We start from the raw sequence: 16,307 nt of genomic DNA, 5'->3' as shown, positions 1-16,307 counted from the left end.
TCTGTCTTCGCCCACAGTGCATGTCTCTGCACACGTGTACCCACAACATACGTATTTATCCTGCTTCCTAGGGACAGCACACGCTCCTCCATCCATCTACGTACATCATTTTCTATTTCTAACCTGCACAGACCCGCCGCTCTCTACAGAAGTGTATCTGCACCCATTTATCCATGTGTCAGATAAACTCCCCTCCGTCTTTCCTGCTCTCCAATTACTTTGCGATGTCCTTTCCAGCCCAGCGCTTCAATTACATTCTAAAGAACAAAATAAAATAACGTCACATTTTCTCTCTTTCACATGTTTTTTCCTTCCCCTTTTTTTTTTTTCCTTCTGGAACAGTCCCATTTTGTAAATGCCTGGAAGCAGAAAATGTTTCAGACGTGAGAGCCTCGAGGCGCCTCATTAAAGGTGCTCGGGGTGTTTGGGGAGAGCGACAAAACCCCGGACAATGGGAGCCCTGACGTCAGGCTCTATTTATACCTCCTCTTTTCAGAAACCTCCCCGGCATGGCGCTTTTCCTAGAGTTTTCTGCTAAATGCCGCAGCTGCTGGAGCCGTCCCTGTCCTCCTCAAAGGGCACGTTTTTATCTTTAAGGCGTAACCTGGCAGCGCAGGCGATATCGCCGGGGCCAGGCATCCGCAGGCGGCTTTGAATGGGCGGAATAGCGCTGCTGCGAGCTGGGCTGCGCGGAGGCTGGCAGCAAGGCTGCTCTATGCGGATGAGGACCTGTGAAGGCGTTTCATCCCCGAAATGTGCCTTTTAAAAGGTCAAAAACATTACAAAGAGGTTTGTTTTAGTGGATGAAGTTTTGGTGTTATGATTATTGTAGCAGGGCGTTGTGGCTTCACAGGGTCGGGTTGAATGTTGCCCTGTGCGTGTGTGCAGGGAGAGATGCTGTCTTCCAAGCTGAAGGTTTAATTAGGCACAAAGGGAAAGGGTAGTGGGAGAAACCACCGTAAATCCATGCAGTCTGAACTACCGCAGGGTACAAACCGAGAGATACTCCAACCGGCAGCGTGGGGACCCACACCGAGTGCCCTGAGCTGCGGGGTGAGCACAGGGAAGACACCGCGGGGTTAGACCTGGAGGACTTTGGGAATTCAGTCAAAGTATTTGAGGCTCAGTCCCCAGCAGATGGACAGCTGTTATTCTGGGGATCCACCGGCATCATTAGGAGTGGTCGGGAGGGCTCCTGGTCGGGCTGGGGACAGCCTGCGGAGGGGAGGCTGCCCGGCTGGGGAACACCCTGCAAGTATTTTACAGGAATTTGGGGTTTTCTTCCAGATACTGCTATTTTGCTTGTGAGTATTCCTTATGCAAGTGAACAAAGCAGCAATTTGCTTGCAGGAGAGCAGCTCGTATGGATAACAAACCTATGAGAAGGATGGAAGTGGTTTGTGTTGTTGGGGATGTAGGAATTACTTTCTTCTTAGTGGGGACAGAAACAGCTGTGGGATGGGCACGTGAAAGAGTTTCATTGTGCACAGTAGCAGTGTAAAGGTATCCTATGTATGATGTCCAGAGTCACAAATGGGCTTACACTTGTGTTTCTTCAGGCAGCTCAGTCCTCCGTCACAGGAGATCCTCTCTGTAGGATCGTGCAGACGCTCCCCATCCCCACACCAAAAGCAGCACCCAGGGCTCAACCAGCATCACTCGATATGTGGGAGCTAAAGCAGAGGGAGGTGAGGGGACTTGCCCAGGGTCACGCAGAGAGCCTGTGGCAGAGCTGGGGAGGACCCCCACCGTAGTTCCCGATCCCGGGGCTCTGCGCGTATGTCCCCCCTGATGCTCAGCACCGCGCGGCTGAGCCACTGGCTGGATTTCACCAAGTCTTTAGCCTGTGTGTTCACGCTTTTTGTTCTCACTTCAGGCTTTCAAGGGAGCCCTGATGAGCTCATACTGGTGCTCGGGGAAAGGCGATGTTATCGAAGACTGGTGCAGGTGTGACCTCAATGCCTTCGATGAGAACGGACTCCCGAACTGCAGCCCTCTCCCTCCACCTGTGTACGTATGGGTGCGAGCCCCTCCCACGGGTCACAGCCCCGGCACCAGCCCCTTTCCCGCAGGCTCAGCCCACAGGCATCTCCTTCCCCTCACCTTTGAGCCCCGGGGCTGCGCTCCTCACTGTGTGACTGATGCCTTTAGGATATCCTGGCTCCGGCTGTGGCCCTGGAAGTTTTCCTTATAGATTTTCATCACCTGATTAGCAGGGCTTGTATAATGGGATTTCAAATGCTGAAAGAAATGGAATTACGGTGCAATTCATTGTGGCTTGTCAGAGCAAGAGCAAATCAGGAGCAAACTGATGGGGAATTAGCTGAGAAAGCAGGAAGACTGGCTCCAGCGAGCCACGAGGAGCAGAACACCTTCTTAGTGAGCCAATATCCTTGGAGGGGATTCATTTCCCATCCTGAGTTCAACAAACAAGCTCATGTGTTTAGAGCCGGACTCTCCATAGCCCTGTACTTCGTGTTGTCATTTACCCCGGTGCAAAGAGAGCGGACGCTTTTGCGCTGGCACAGCCAGGAGCACAAAGCTGCTCTGCCTTTCCCCCTACCCACGCGGTCCCTGATCCGAGCAGGAGCTCCTGCACAGCTGCCCTGCTTTGGCTTTTGCTCACACCCGTCAGAGGCTTGCACATTTGCAGCTGGGTAAATTCACAGCCACGCCTGCCCCTTCTCTCCCTCCTGCCCTCCCTTGCCTTTGCTCACTGGTGATGCAGACTGGACCCTCCCCTCCTGTAGACTCAACCCTGCTGGGGTGCATGTAGGTTGAGCTGCATCCTCCCCTTTTCTTTTGCTCCTGGGCAGCTGGTCCTTGGTTCCCTGTGGGGCTGCTGAAGTTCAGCAGTTCTCCCAGGAGATGAAGGCTCTTTTAGATGGGATATTTGGGGTTGCATGGTTGCGGTTGCATGACCTAGGTTTTTCCCGGAGCAGGGGGAGGTAAGGACACACATTGCAGTAGGCTGGACCCAACTGACCTTCAACTGGAAGATCTGTGCTCACCTACCTGCGCTCCCCTTGTGCCCCCTGTCCTTGTGGGTCTGTGTGCACATCCCTGTGTATGACTGTGAGCCCTGCTTGGTGTTGTGCTGCTTGCAGAGGTGGATTCCTCCCCAGAAAGGGAGCTGATGTCTTATTTATTTTCCTTTCCTGTCTCCTGCCTAGCCTACGGCTCTCCCCCAATGTGGAGCCCTCCAGCACCGTGGTCTCTCTAGAGTGGCTGGACGTGCAGCCTGCCATTGGGACGAAGGTGTCTGACTATGTCCTGCAACACAAGAAGGTGGATGAGTACACGGACACGGACCTCTACACAGGTGGGTGCAGCTGCGAGGGCAAGCTCCTCTTGGTGCAGACGGTGCATGGTGATGCATCCTGCATCCCGCCCGGCTGGGAGCTGCTGCTTTTGTGGAGAACAGTGCATAGAGCTGAGGTGTTACATGAGCTATCAAACCTGCTCCATTCAGGAGAGGTTTCTGAAGGGTTCTGCAGGCATGGGTATTTGAGGGGAAGGGGAAATAAAAAACCACAGCGTGGCGGAAGGAAATTATTTGCCCTTTTTGGGTAGGAGAGCTGTGAGTTGGAGTTTCTGACTGAAGTGACTGTTTGATCTGATCAGCCTGAAAATGCTACAGGATGGTGGGTGTGGGAGGACACAGCCCTCAACAACTCGAGGGCTTTACTGCTCCATTCCAGTGAGTACTGCATTGCATGCTAGCCTTTGGAAGGACACTTTAAGTTGCCTTCACACCTATCGAAGTAACTCGGAGCCTGCAATATTTAGGGAGATCATTTAAGCAGCACAAAACTTCTCCAGGGGAACCTGAAACTTCCCTGGATTGGAGTTTGGTTCCCAGCTCAGGCTTGGACTGAGCACTCTGTGCCTTGCAAAGGCTTTGTCAGCAATTCAAGCCGTGCTCCAGGAGCTGCTGGGCAAGGTGGAGGGGTGTGAAGGATGGGGTTTGATTTGGGTGAATCAATGATGTATTTCAGAAAATAGCACTTGAGACCTTGAGTGATGCTAGGGCTGCATGGCAAGCTGGGCAAAACCTCCTACTGCTTTTTGCTTGAGGATTTTGGATGTAGTTTGTTAAGGAAGCTCATGCGATATGTCAGGGGCAGCCAATGTTGTTGACCAAAACCAAGATTTACCTTTGTGTGAAGGCTTCTTCCCCCAGGTGCTGGCAGTACCTAATTTCCCTGTGTAAAGGGACATAGGAAGAAGGTTTCCACCTGTCATTGGAGCAAGGCTCTGCAACAGCTACTGCTTTGGGTCATTAAAAACCTCATTTGTTTTAAGGTGGAGCCTGGTCAGCTTGTGCAAGGCGTGCATGTCTGGGCTGCCTGCAAGGACAAGGAACCAGACTGAACATGGGGACAGGGCTGGCACTGGAGGGGGGAACCTCGCTGCGCTCATGCAGTCTTGTAGGGCCTTCCCAGACATCCTGGCAAGACATTTGTCTGTGTTTCCCAGCCAGAAAGGCAACCTCAGGAATATCATTCAGAGCAAGATCGGGAGTTGCACACAGGCAGTCCTTAGGTCTTGGTCAGAAGCTTTCTCTGCTTGTAGTGGTGGCTTTTTTCTTCTCCTCACTAATTTCATAAGACCTCTGGGCCAAGCCCTCTGTTGCCGTGAGCTGCCACAGAGCAAACCGCTCCAGCTCACAGCCATAGGGAAGTTTTCACCCTCTCTGATCATCTGCTGTTCTGTCATCTGCCCATCTATTCTGCTTCTGCAGCCTCTCTTACCACCGTATCCAAATTTTTGTACTGCAAGAGCTGGACTCTTCCTGCTGGAGAGAGCCTGAGCCCCACATCCTGGGGGGGCCCGGCTGTTTGTGGAGACCCCTGCGAGATGGAGCTCTGGTTTCTGGCTCGTACACCAGCCCTGTCCCGCAGGAGCTTTCTCCTGCACCTTGCCAGCATCCACTTCCAGTGCTGCCCAATGTAGCCATGGCCCCTGGGTTATGTTTCTAGTTTCCCAGCATGGAAGAAGTCTTGTTCTTTATCTTGGAGGGGCACCCTCCAGTAACAGAGAAAGAAAACAAGCCACCAAAGGAGGGGCTTTGTTTTGGATGGGGATTCCAGATTGCTCACACATCGGTCAGGTGAGGCCAGACCGGGGAAATGTGGGGTTTCTCCTTTGAAGTGGCTGGATCTTTGCCTGGCAGCCAGAGTAGGAAATACAGATTATTATTATTATTTTGCTTTTATGACTGCCATGTGTTTGACAGGCGATTGAATTCATTATGGGGAGCTGCCCTCCCCTCTCCCTGCTCTGGGGGACTGTTTGGGACAGAATGACCCCATTAACAATTAAAGAGAAAAGCCAAGCCTAAAGCTCTCCCTTTTTTTCTATGTTGTTTATAACCAAACAACATTCCTGCCTTCATTCCTTTCTTACCCTACAGGCCTCTAATGCCAGATGACTTGGTTCTTGCAAATACCTTGCGTAGGTTTGCAGAGATGCTGACTGCTACAGCTCTCAAAGGCTTCTCTTGGTACCGTGCTTCACCCAGCCAAAAATCCTACCATCACGCATCACCACTATCACCCACCCGTCATGCTGTACCACATCTCCATCATGTCTGAGCAGCATCCGCAAAAACAATAAGTCAATCACAGAAGGGGGAAGCTTTGGGGGGGGGTGTGGGATATGAAATGTGGACGGCTTTTGATGGATATCGGCAGATCTTCCTTCCCCATCAGTCTCCTGGCTGCTGGCAGGTAGGAGCAGGTTGCTCCCGTTGCTGGGAGGTGCACCATGGGTATTTGCAGAGCATGGTAGTGCTGGGCTGGGAGGATCTTGCAAGGTTTGAGGGCTCTTGAGGCTGCTGCCATTCATCCCTTGGATCTCTTGAGTTTAAATGTGTAGATTATTTGTGCTTGTACAGGGCTTTTATTTGTTTTATTGCAGTTGTAGCCATTTCTTATTGGGATTCCTGGCATTGGCTGGGTCTAGAGCTGTGCCACCCTGCTCCTCAGCCCCATGACAAGCTAGATGGTACGTTGCCCCTGCCTAACCTGCCTTCTGCCTTCCTTCTGCCCCCCAAAAGCCTCCAGTCTCTCCCCCTTGCAAAACTCCTTGGCCTCACTCTTGCTTTGCAACTGAAAGATGTAGCATTTCCCTTGAGCCAGAAAATATTTGCTCCTCTTCTTGGAGCAGAGTCAGGAGGGAGTTTTGAGGCTGGTCTAACGTGCATCCCCTCTGCTCCCTGCCAGGCTCCGCACAGGGCGGCGATGCTGTGGGACAGGGTAGAAGGAGCCGGGAGCTCGCGTTGGGTTGGCTGCCTCCGGCTGTACGTGCTTTTTAAAGAGGCTTATTACTGGTGCTTAGAAAAACACAGCGCTTGGACCATCTGAGGCTAATAGGAGGTGAACTTGTGTGCGAAACAAACCACGCTTTCAACACCAGTGCGCGGGGAGTGAGTGGCTCTCCGCTCGGGAGCCAGCGGAGAAGACGGAGGGCAATTACATCCCAAACTGTTTATTAAAACTTGTGGAAATTACTCATAACTCCATGTGTGCGACGGCTTTGTAGTTGAGTGATGCTCTTTGTTTGAACATGGGGCTCTCGAAGAGGGTGCGAGCGTGTGTGTGTGTGTGTGCGCGCGGCCGAGCCCGCCAGCACATTATGTCATGGACGAAGCAGGCGCTGCACTTGAGAGAGGGAGAGGGAGAAATGTGTTTTACAGGGTGAGGTACAAACTGAAATGGCTGTGAACATCTGGAACTGATATTAGGCTTGGAAAATGTTTTCTGTCACTCCAACACTCCTCTGGAGGAAGGTTTCTGAAGTTAAGAAGCTCCGAAGGGGATGAGGGGGAGGGACAAGGGGATAACATGACTGTGGCGTAAAGTGCTTTTTATGTCTCAGTTCTGGTTGCTGTAGCCAGGCCATGTCCCTGCCTGTGCCGGATGGGGGGCCTGGGCTATCACTGTTGCTCGTTGTGGTGGCCCTGGCTTAGAAGGTCCCCTGGACGGGCTGAGCCCCACCGCCCGAGACGGTCCTGCGTGGAGAGCGCTGCATCCTCCAGCCCGCGAAGGGTAGGACGGAAGGATCCTTGGCCTTGTTTTTAGGGTTGAGAGCCAAGGAGCTGAGGTGGGAGGCTACGTCTGAAAGACAAAGGGTGAATCCCTGGGTGGGGGCAGGCAGACCTGTGCCTGGTTTAACACCACCTGGACCATCTCTGGGGCCCACCTGGGAGGTTGGACCCATGTCAGGGCTAGTGCAGGTTGGGATGGCCGCTGTGAGCATGCAAAATGCAAGGTTTAAAAATAAAAACGTGCTTTGAATGTACTTGTAGCATGCACACAGGAGGACTGGGAACGGCTGGAGGAGGACGAGGGGCTGGGCTTTCGCTGTGTGATGGACTGGGGTCCGTGGGCTCGGTGCGGGGCTGTGACACTCCTGAGGTGGTGGCCGCGTTGCTGCTGTGATGCTTTGTAGTTCTGGGAGCATTTTGGTCCCTTTCTCGATGTTCCTCTCCCTGGGGCAGTTTTCTTCCCCTCCTGCCCATGTCGGTTGGCTGCTGGGTCTCTGACCGCACATCTATCGAACAGGGCCTGGCCGAGGCTGGTGGGGCTCCCCACCGAGATCTCTCCCGGGGGCCGCAGGATGGTGCCGAGCTCCTGCTGTGCCTCTGGGCCCCAGCTGTCTGTGGGAGACTCGGAGGGTGGGAGACTCGGAGGGTGGCCACCATGCACCTGCACAGGGGATGGTGAGGAGGCCTGTGGAGTTGGTGGTTTCAGTGTGTGAGCCACGAGAGGATCTCGGAGCACTTTGCTGTTCATAAGTCAGACCCTTCATCCTGCAGTTCACGCAAGGGGCTCTCCCTTGCGGTGCAGGTGGAGAGAAAAAAAACAAGACACAGAGATAAAGTGCCTTCCCTGAGGTCACAAGAGCTGGGCAGTGAATTAACCTCAGCACAAGACCCTCAGCATCAAACAGTACTTGCCTCTGAGAGCAGAGCGGGGTGCAAGTCCGGGACCCCTCCAGCTTTCTGCCCTGCTCTGGGCTCACTGCTCTGTCAGGACCCACATGCTGACCACTGAATTACACCGCACCTCCCGATCGTTCCCCACCACCCAAGCGGTCAGCTCTGCGCCTGTGCAAAGCACATGCAATAGCTGAGCTCCTTGAGTGTGAAGCCATCTCCTCCTGCTTATGTTCCAGTATCAAAGTGGGTAGAACTGGGAAGATGCAGAGAAACAAAGCAGCACTTGCTGTCACTGTGGTTGAGGGTGACAGCGAGTGTGAGTGCGATGTTGCCACAGCATGCTGCTTGCTCTGTGTTGCTGCCACCAGATCACGAAAGGTACATTACTAGGCTCTGCTTCTCTCCCAGCCCATCATCTGTCCTCTTCTGCGTAGGCTCTTATTCTGTGGTTTCCTCTGTCTTTTCTGTGATACCACTTCTACAGCTGGGTTAATGTACGTGGGGATATTGTGGGGTAGTAGTTGGAAAAAGTATACAACAAAGTACACCACTCATTTGAGCAGCTGTAAGTCACAAGATCACAGAATCATTAAGGTTGGAAAAGACGTCTACGATCATCAAGTCCAACCATCAACCCAACCCCACTATGCCCAATAAACCCTGTCCCACAGTGCCACGTCCACATGTTCCTTGAACACCTCCGGTGATGGTGACTCTACCGCCTCCCTGGGCAGCCTCTTCCAGTGCTTCACCACTCTCTCAGTAAAGAAATATTTCCTAATATCCAGCCTAAACATCCCCTGGCACAACTTGAGGCCATTTCCTCTTGTCCTATCGCTTGTCACTTGGGAGAAGAGACCAGCACCCGCCTCACCGCAACCCCCTTTCAGGCAGTTGTAGAGAGCGAGAAGGTCTCCCCTCAGCCTCCTCTTCTCCAGGCTGAACAACCCCAGCTCCCTCAGCCGCTCCTCATCAGACTTGTGCTCCAGACCCCAGATGCCGTGTCCCAGAAGGACAGGTGAGGGCTAAGCAGAGACTCCCAAGCTTTATTATTTCTCACGACATCCAGGGATCCTGGCTGCTTCTGTGTCCCCTTGGCTGGGCAGCGATCATGTTCATAAGAAGAGGTAGCTTGTAATCCTCAAAGAAAGGAGGAGAACAGAAACACAGCCTGCTGTGAATGAGCTTGTTGGAGATCATGTAGACCTCAGAGCAGGAGAATGCAGATTCTGGCAGCTTGGTCAGAGTCCTCTAGTATGCTCGGGCTCTCTATATACAGGACTGTGGTGTGGAGAAGAGCTGGCAGGTAAGCTGGGGAGGGGGTCTGGAGAAGGGACTGGGCAGAACGATGTAGAGAAGTTGAGGGTATGGTTATATAAAACCTGTGCACGTCACCACGCCAGCGTTGCAGGCTTCTCTGGAGCAGTGCTGCTCTGCAGAGGAGTCTTTGAATACGCATCATGTCTATAAAAGAAAGTGAAAGAGGTCATGTCAAAAGGCTTAGCGTTTTGCACACTTGCAGGTTGTGCTCTGAATTGAGGCTTGAGAGTATCTTATTTATAACTTAACTCTGTTCTGTAGAGCATCGTTCTGACGTGTCTGGGTGGCCGGGGCTGTATAGATATAGCTATGGCAACCGTCACTTCCAGTACACCCTCTTGTGTGCAGGCTGTGCTGCTACTGTCATGTGAAAACCAGCGATAGGCTGGAAGAATAAGAGAAAAAACTGTCTGGCCAGAAAAAATACCATGCCTGTCAGTAAGGAGTCGGTGCAATCTCCATACAACCAGGTTGCACTCCTATTACATGCCTTAAAATCATCTTTGGAGTCCTGACTTCAAACAGGCTGGGCACCAGAGAGAGTAGTAGGAGTTGACTCTGCCATTAAAAAGCTGTAGGAGCTTCAGGTCCAGCCAGGAGTTGCATAAATACATGAACATCCGGAGTTTTAATTCATTCCAACTAAGTGTGGAGGATGTGAAAGTATGAGTGTTTTAACCAGTTGTTAAAGATGCTGATGATCTTGAGTGTGGGTGATGGTATTGACTACCCCTGTAAAGCCCTGTGAAGGCAAAGCTCTCTCTCTAGAGAGCTATGGCACTATATTAACATAGGTGCCATTTTTGTAGATGATTTTTGATTTGTAAGTTGGCCCAGGGGACATAGGCTCTGCAGCTGGTGGATCACAAACTGGGACTTGGAAAAGAGACCACAGTCTCCGTTGGTTTCAGAAGAGCAGTTCTTCGTCTCTCCCTGTCTATGATACCAGACCGCTGCTCTCAGCGCAGTGATGCTGGTGGCCAGGAAGGTTTGTGCTCAGCCTGGGAGCGATAGGCAGCTCTTTCAGGGGGCATCTGTGTGTTTGACCCGTGTTCAAAAGAGGTCCTTGAACATCACCGAAATAGAGGAGGACCTGATGGTGGTCAGGAGCTGGTGACGCACCAATGCTGGTCCTATACTCACTGCTTGGTTGTCTCTACCTGCTCGTTCCTTGGTGATCTGCCTGGTGGATCTCAGCTGGTTTCTCGGTGGGCAGGTGTTTGGCTGATCACAGCCACCACTCGGCGAGGACTAGCTGGCTTACGTGCTGGGGATGGAAATGCAGCAGAGCTTCGGCTGCAGACGCCTGTGTGCGGGGAGCCTGGCCAGGGCAGGGCTGCAGTGTGGAAGCTGTCATTGCTGCCGCCTCTCCTGTAACTAGCGCAAGGGTAAAGATGTTTTCAGCACCCAGAGTACCCTTCTTGAGTGCTGAATCCACTTCACTTGTTAGCAAAAGGAAAGATGATTCAAAAAGAAGCCTTTGAAGAGAAGGTCAAGTTTTTGGAAGCTGCTTCCTGGGATGCGTTGTGTAATAGCACCAAGCAAGTGCTTAATTTTGGCCATTACGCTCACTGTGAAGCACTGATTTCTCTCCCACTGGGACAGCTGTAGTTATTTCCACCTACCAGTGTCATTTTTGTATCCTGGAAAGCAGAAGGGAGGTGGAGGGTTCTCAGCTCTCAATTACGATTGAGTCAGTTGCTGAAATATTTCATTAATTCACATTTCCATGTGGTTGTTCCAGGTTTTTTATTTTTATCTGCCCAGACACCTTTTGGAGAGAACTGGGCATTATCTTTGCTTTCTCCCAAATCACTTCATAGGTGGAGAGCTGGGACTGTCTGCCCGTGCCCCGCTGACTGCAGAGGACAGAGCAGCCTGGATGGTGCCACAAGTATGTCATGCACTTTGAGAGCGCGGTGTTTGCCGAGGGCTTTGTGCTGTCTGTTCTGAGCTGCCTCTCCCTCAAGGCAAAGGACAGCTGTAGATCCTCCCTTCTAGCTAAGAAGGCTCTGAACTTCTTAAATGGCAGTTAATGAGGCCAGTCATAGAGTTTTTTTAGTGGTCTGTAATTTTATCCTCTAGGATTAAGTTTCTCCTGATCTGGAAAAGTCAAGGCCACAAATCCATCTTGTCAGAAAGCATCAAAAGCAAAGGCTGCTAACAGAGGCAGACAGATCATGGCATGTGAGTGCAGTTGAGTGGAACCTTTTCATAGGAGCCTTTATTGACTAGACAGGCTTTTCTAATCAATAAATTGAGGCTGGAATTTGGAGAGAAGCTCAGTCTGTTTGCAAAGCTGGTGCTTGGCAGTACAGCCCGGAGCTACTTGGAAAATTTAGGCTGTGGGGCATCCATGGATGCAGCACAACCCTGCTCTGGGAGGAAACTTGGGCATGCTTGCTGAGCAAAAACCACGGGTCTTCCCTTTGGACAGGCTCCGAATGACGCCCAGACTGGGATTCCCTGCCAGGTTAGGATCTTTCTGGAGATTTTGCATGTTCCTCTCATTCTAACCAAAGCCTGAGATGGGATCCTGAATGGGGTGGGGAATCTGCTTTCCACTCCTCTGGCTGCTTTTGAGGTTTCCCATGCGTTCAGCTTTGTCAGGTGGCTGAAATACCATCCAAAAAGTTAAGACAGCATCCCTCTGTGCTTCTCTGGAAGGAAATAAGGGTAGGAAGGGGATCCGAGGAGGCACAAAAGCTGCCTTGGGACAGCCTATTCTGTCCTGTTTGAAACCTCCCAAGCCCTGTGCAGGAGGTGCTGTAGGGACGGACATTGCAGTCGTTCTGGGCTGTGATCCTGCCTGTTGCTTGCTCTGCCCTGCCAGCATCAAAGCTGCTCTCACCCACACCCTTCCCCAGGCACATCTGTGTTAGATGGCACATCTGTGTCAGATGGCACATGGCAGTACCAGCCCTTCGTCCCTGCATCTCCCAAGCTGGGCTGTGTACACTGTGTGACCATTGTCCCCTGCCTCCCTGTTCATCAAGGTGACAAGGGCTCCTCTTGCTGGGCAGCGGCTCAAGGTGGGGCACGTCATCTATTCCCCATGTTGCTTTGGTGTGAGGGAAGTTAAGTAAAAATGGAGAGGGATTAAACCTTGAGTCAGGGGATTTGCCAATTAAAATAGCTGCTCCTCCTGCAAGTTTCATATGAGCAAGAACCAGGAGAGACCCTCCCCATCTCCCCCGTGACCCCTTCCCAGTTTGTTCAGCTTGCTGGGGATTGAAATCTGGCTCTTAGGAGGGAGGGGGCTGCTAGGTCTAGGTTACATTTCATGCTGTTTAGATAGGATAAACCTTTCCTCCCTGTAATTGGGTGATTGGACTTGTGAGCTTTCTCAGATATTAATCTGGAGACCCTAGAGGGGGTCAGATTAGGTTATGGAGACATAATAGGAAATACTGCTGGGGCTAGTTTGGGTTATGGGGGATAGAGTGGATATTCTGCAGCGTTCCCCTGCTGGGTTCCCACTGATCGGCCCTGCTTGGTGGGGTCAAGGAGCGGTCTTATCTCAGCATCGGGTTGACTTGGTCTTTGCTGGGAGCGACGGTCTCTGAACTCTTTCCACCCCTGTAATCCTGCTCTTCCAGAGAACAGGACCATGACCTCTCTTTTGTCGGAGGGAGGGGTGCGTGGTGCTGACCTGCCGCTGGCGTTTGTTTGCAGAGGAGAGAACATCTTTTTTTCAAATGGGTGTCATGTCTCCAGGAACCCTGGGATAGAAAAAGCTTCATATTCTGAACTGGTGTTGTCTGGGCCAAGTAAGATCTTTCTCCTTGCTAGCACGTGTCATGCCAATCATGGGGAAGGGGTTGATACATCCCAGAGGGGATCACTTCAGCAGTGAGCATTTAAGTGCATGCTTTCATCTGCCCCATGTGAGAGATGTACTTGAGGAAGGATGTCATGTTGGTCCGTCAGAGCCAGTGAGATGAGCTTGTCCCTGTGAGTGTTTGTGAGTGTTTCGGAGCTGTACTGATTAGGGATGCTGCACTGAAGCAGCATCCAATACCGAGGGGTATTGGAGATGGGAAACCCACCACGTTTATGCCGCAGACCTGCTTGGTGTGTGGGTTAATACCTCCTCCCATTCCTGTGTGCTGTGTCCGGGAGCAGCTCTGCAGCGTTGCTGGACATGAGTTCTGCTGATATAAGCCTGGCTCCAGGCACCGGTCTGCAGCACTCCTTCCAGCCCTCGTTTCTTTTTATTAACAGTGAGATGACAGATAGGGGCTGGTCATTAATTTAATGAAGGAAGTTTCTGATCATGACTACAGAAGCAAGGTCCTGAGGTTTTTTTGTGGTGGTCTGATGACTCACCCTGATGAAATAGGGTGACACTGGGATAGGAAATACCTCACTGGAGCTTGGAGCATGGCTACGGCTCTTCCTACAGTCATTCTGCCATCCTTGGCTGGGCTGTCGTTGGAACTGGCCTCACCGATATGAACATTACCCCCACTGAGAAGACCTGAATTTCAACTCCAGAGAGACCCATGGTCCTGTGCAGCTAGGTCAATTTGCTGCTTTTAATGAGGCTTATTCTTTGTTTGGGTGCTGGCCCTCAACGCCTGCCCGGGGTGACGGTGGAGTCAGGAGTGTTGAGGAATGGCTGAGGGACCCCACTCTCCATCTCCCCCTTTGTGGCACGCTCACATGCGTGCACACTCGTGAGGACACTGAGGGCAGGAGCGCAGGTGCCAGCAGCACGGCTGTGCTGTGAGAGGAGAGCTTGGACACAATCACAGATAATACTTGGCTTTCCTTTATCCTGTGCTGTCATCTGTGGAAATCAATACATCTCACCAGCTTCATTGTGTGGTCTGGGAAATTGAGGCACTCAGCAGTAACAGCCAAAAATTGTGCATGGACTCTAAATCGAGAAGAGCCAGTTAAGAGCAAGGGATTTGAAATTCATGTACAGTTAATATTTACTGTGCTTGCTGCTCTCAAGCCTCAAAAATTCATACTTGGCTGCAGATTATTTTCAGATCTCAATTTCCAGTTCCTCTAGAAAACCTTGGTGTTGTCTTGGTAGATGGAGAGTGTCAAACCCAGGCGAATGTGCCTGTCCTGCTAGGGACCGAGGCGAGTAGGAGCGATAGCTACCCCCAGGCATCAAAGAAGCCATCGGGTCTGCCCCGTCCTGGTGCACAGCCTCACGGATGGGGAGATGGCCATCCCACCTGGGTGCCCTGGGGTGTGCCAGACCCTGTGCAGACAACATGCAGGGGCCATGGGGACTATTCCCCGTCGGCGTCCTGACTTCACTGGGGGTTCTCCCGCAGCCCTGCGGCTGATGGAGCTTCCTCTGCCAGACCCCCCCAGGATGGTGTGATGATGTCCGGCAGCGCGGCCCCATGTTGGCACCCTGCTTTCTGGGGCCAAAGGCACGAGGCCATTGTCTCCTTATTTAAGTTAAGGAGCTTGCTTTGAAAGCTCCCAGACCTTTTCCAGTCCTCAAGGATGAGCTCAGAAAAGCAGCAATAGCTGCTTAAATTTGGGCACTGGGGCCCCTAGACCTAGAGCGAGGCTGTGCATTCCCCTCCCGGGGGGGCTGGGAGGACTTTTGGCACCTACTCTGCCTGGCCCCAGCTCCCAGCCTCCCTGCTCCCTCCTGTCCCGAAAGCAGGCGGCTGCGAAGAGGCATGCCGGGGCTTGTTGGGAACGGGCCTGGAGAAGGAAGCGTGTGAGCCGGGGAGATGGCCCGTGATGGGGCGGGCTGGGGGGGACGCAGGAAAGCCACCCGGTTTGTCCAGGCAAGGCTGGGATAGCGCGGGAGGTGGATCGCTGGCCAGGCGCTCCTCGCTCACCCCAGCTGTGTGCTGCGAGGGTCGGCTGCTCCGCATCTGCCTGCATCCTCCAGCCGCAAACAGCTGGCGCGTTCATCGGGAACATGCCGAGCTGCACCGGGACCGACCCCGCTTCGGCACGGCCGCGTCAGCCAGCTCTCTTCGGCTCTCGGCCGTGGGCTGATCCTGCACCCCGGGTGCTGCGCGCCTGTGGGGAGGGTCCTCTCCCCCTGGGGTACCCCCACAAGCAGCGTGCTGGGGTGAACCTCTGCCCTCTCTGCACGCACGGCGGTGGGCAGACGGTGCAGTGGACGCTGAAACCGGGCAGTGGGATTGGGGATGGGAAGTGCCTTCCTCCCTACCCCCTGTGCTCATCAGCCGACCTCCTTGAGCACATGATAGATTCCCTTTATCTGCTAATATTAGTCATAAACCAATCCAGATCTGTCCATAATCCTGTTAGAGCCTTTGACTCTTGCTCCTGCGACTCCCGGCAGCTTTAATTACGGATACTCATGCTGGTGATTAATGACTTGATTCATCTTCAGTGGCACCAGTTTTACATGTGAAGCCCCCTTGCCCCCCCGCCCCCGCAATGATTTGTGCAAAGGGGAAATAATCCCTGTTAAAAACCAACAGCACAGAAATGTGGCGTTGGTGTTTTGCCTTCATCTGGCCCTTCTGCATCCTGTCCGTCCTTTCACTCATCTCCCCCCGGCCTTTCATCTCTGAGAGAACGACCCTAATTGCCGCGCGCTCTAATTTTGCTGCACTGTAACCCATAAATCACTCAGACGCATGCAGCATTTTCATGCTCCTTAACAAAAGGAGCGGGATTTTCTCCTCTGCTGCGTGTTTTACAAGTGACTAATTGCATCAAGGCACCTTTGAAGCAATGACTTCATCAATTGCTCATCCTGCAGACGCACTGCTGGTTATGTATGCCTGATCAGAATCCTACATTTATTAGGATTAATTTATTCTCCAATCATTTTTCTTCTACCGCAAGGACAGGGAAGTTGAGTGATGTTACTTGCTCAGCTACGTAAGCACGATTTCTTGCCTCATTACTGGGCCCGAGATATTTTTGTTACATGCTGAAACTTCTCCAAATGAAAATGAGTAATGTTACGTCTCGGACAGAAGTGCTCCTGGGACACTAGAGAAATCAAGTTATTTCAGGGTGCCTACAAATTGGCTTTAGATCTTTGTCATCTTCCTTTCTAATTTTGCATGTCCCC

At 52.3% G+C, this 16,307-nt stretch overlaps 1 protein-coding gene across 1 annotated transcript in view; it reads left to right on the top strand.

Annotated features, from left to right (window-relative positions):
* ASTN2 (astrotactin 2) overlaps positions 1–16,307 on the top strand; it is a 362,612-nt gene that overhangs the window by 268,412 nt on the left and 77,893 nt on the right. The window contains exons 18-19 of the mRNA XM_059828642.1: positions 1,877–2,010; positions 3,174–3,322. Coding sequence (XP_059684625.1) covers positions 1,877–2,010; positions 3,174–3,322 — 283 coding nt within the window. The remainder of the gene's footprint in view (positions 1–1,876; positions 2,011–3,173; positions 3,323–16,307) is intronic.

The sequence above is a fragment of the Gavia stellata genome, chromosome 24 (genome assembly GCF_030936135.1).
Source record: "Gavia stellata isolate bGavSte3 chromosome 24, bGavSte3.hap2, whole genome shotgun sequence".
NCBI classification, from domain to species: Eukaryota; Metazoa; Chordata; class Aves; order Gaviiformes; family Gaviidae; genus Gavia; species Gavia stellata.
Note: the sequence above shows the minus strand (reverse complement) of the source record. Positions and strands in the feature narration are given on the sequence as shown.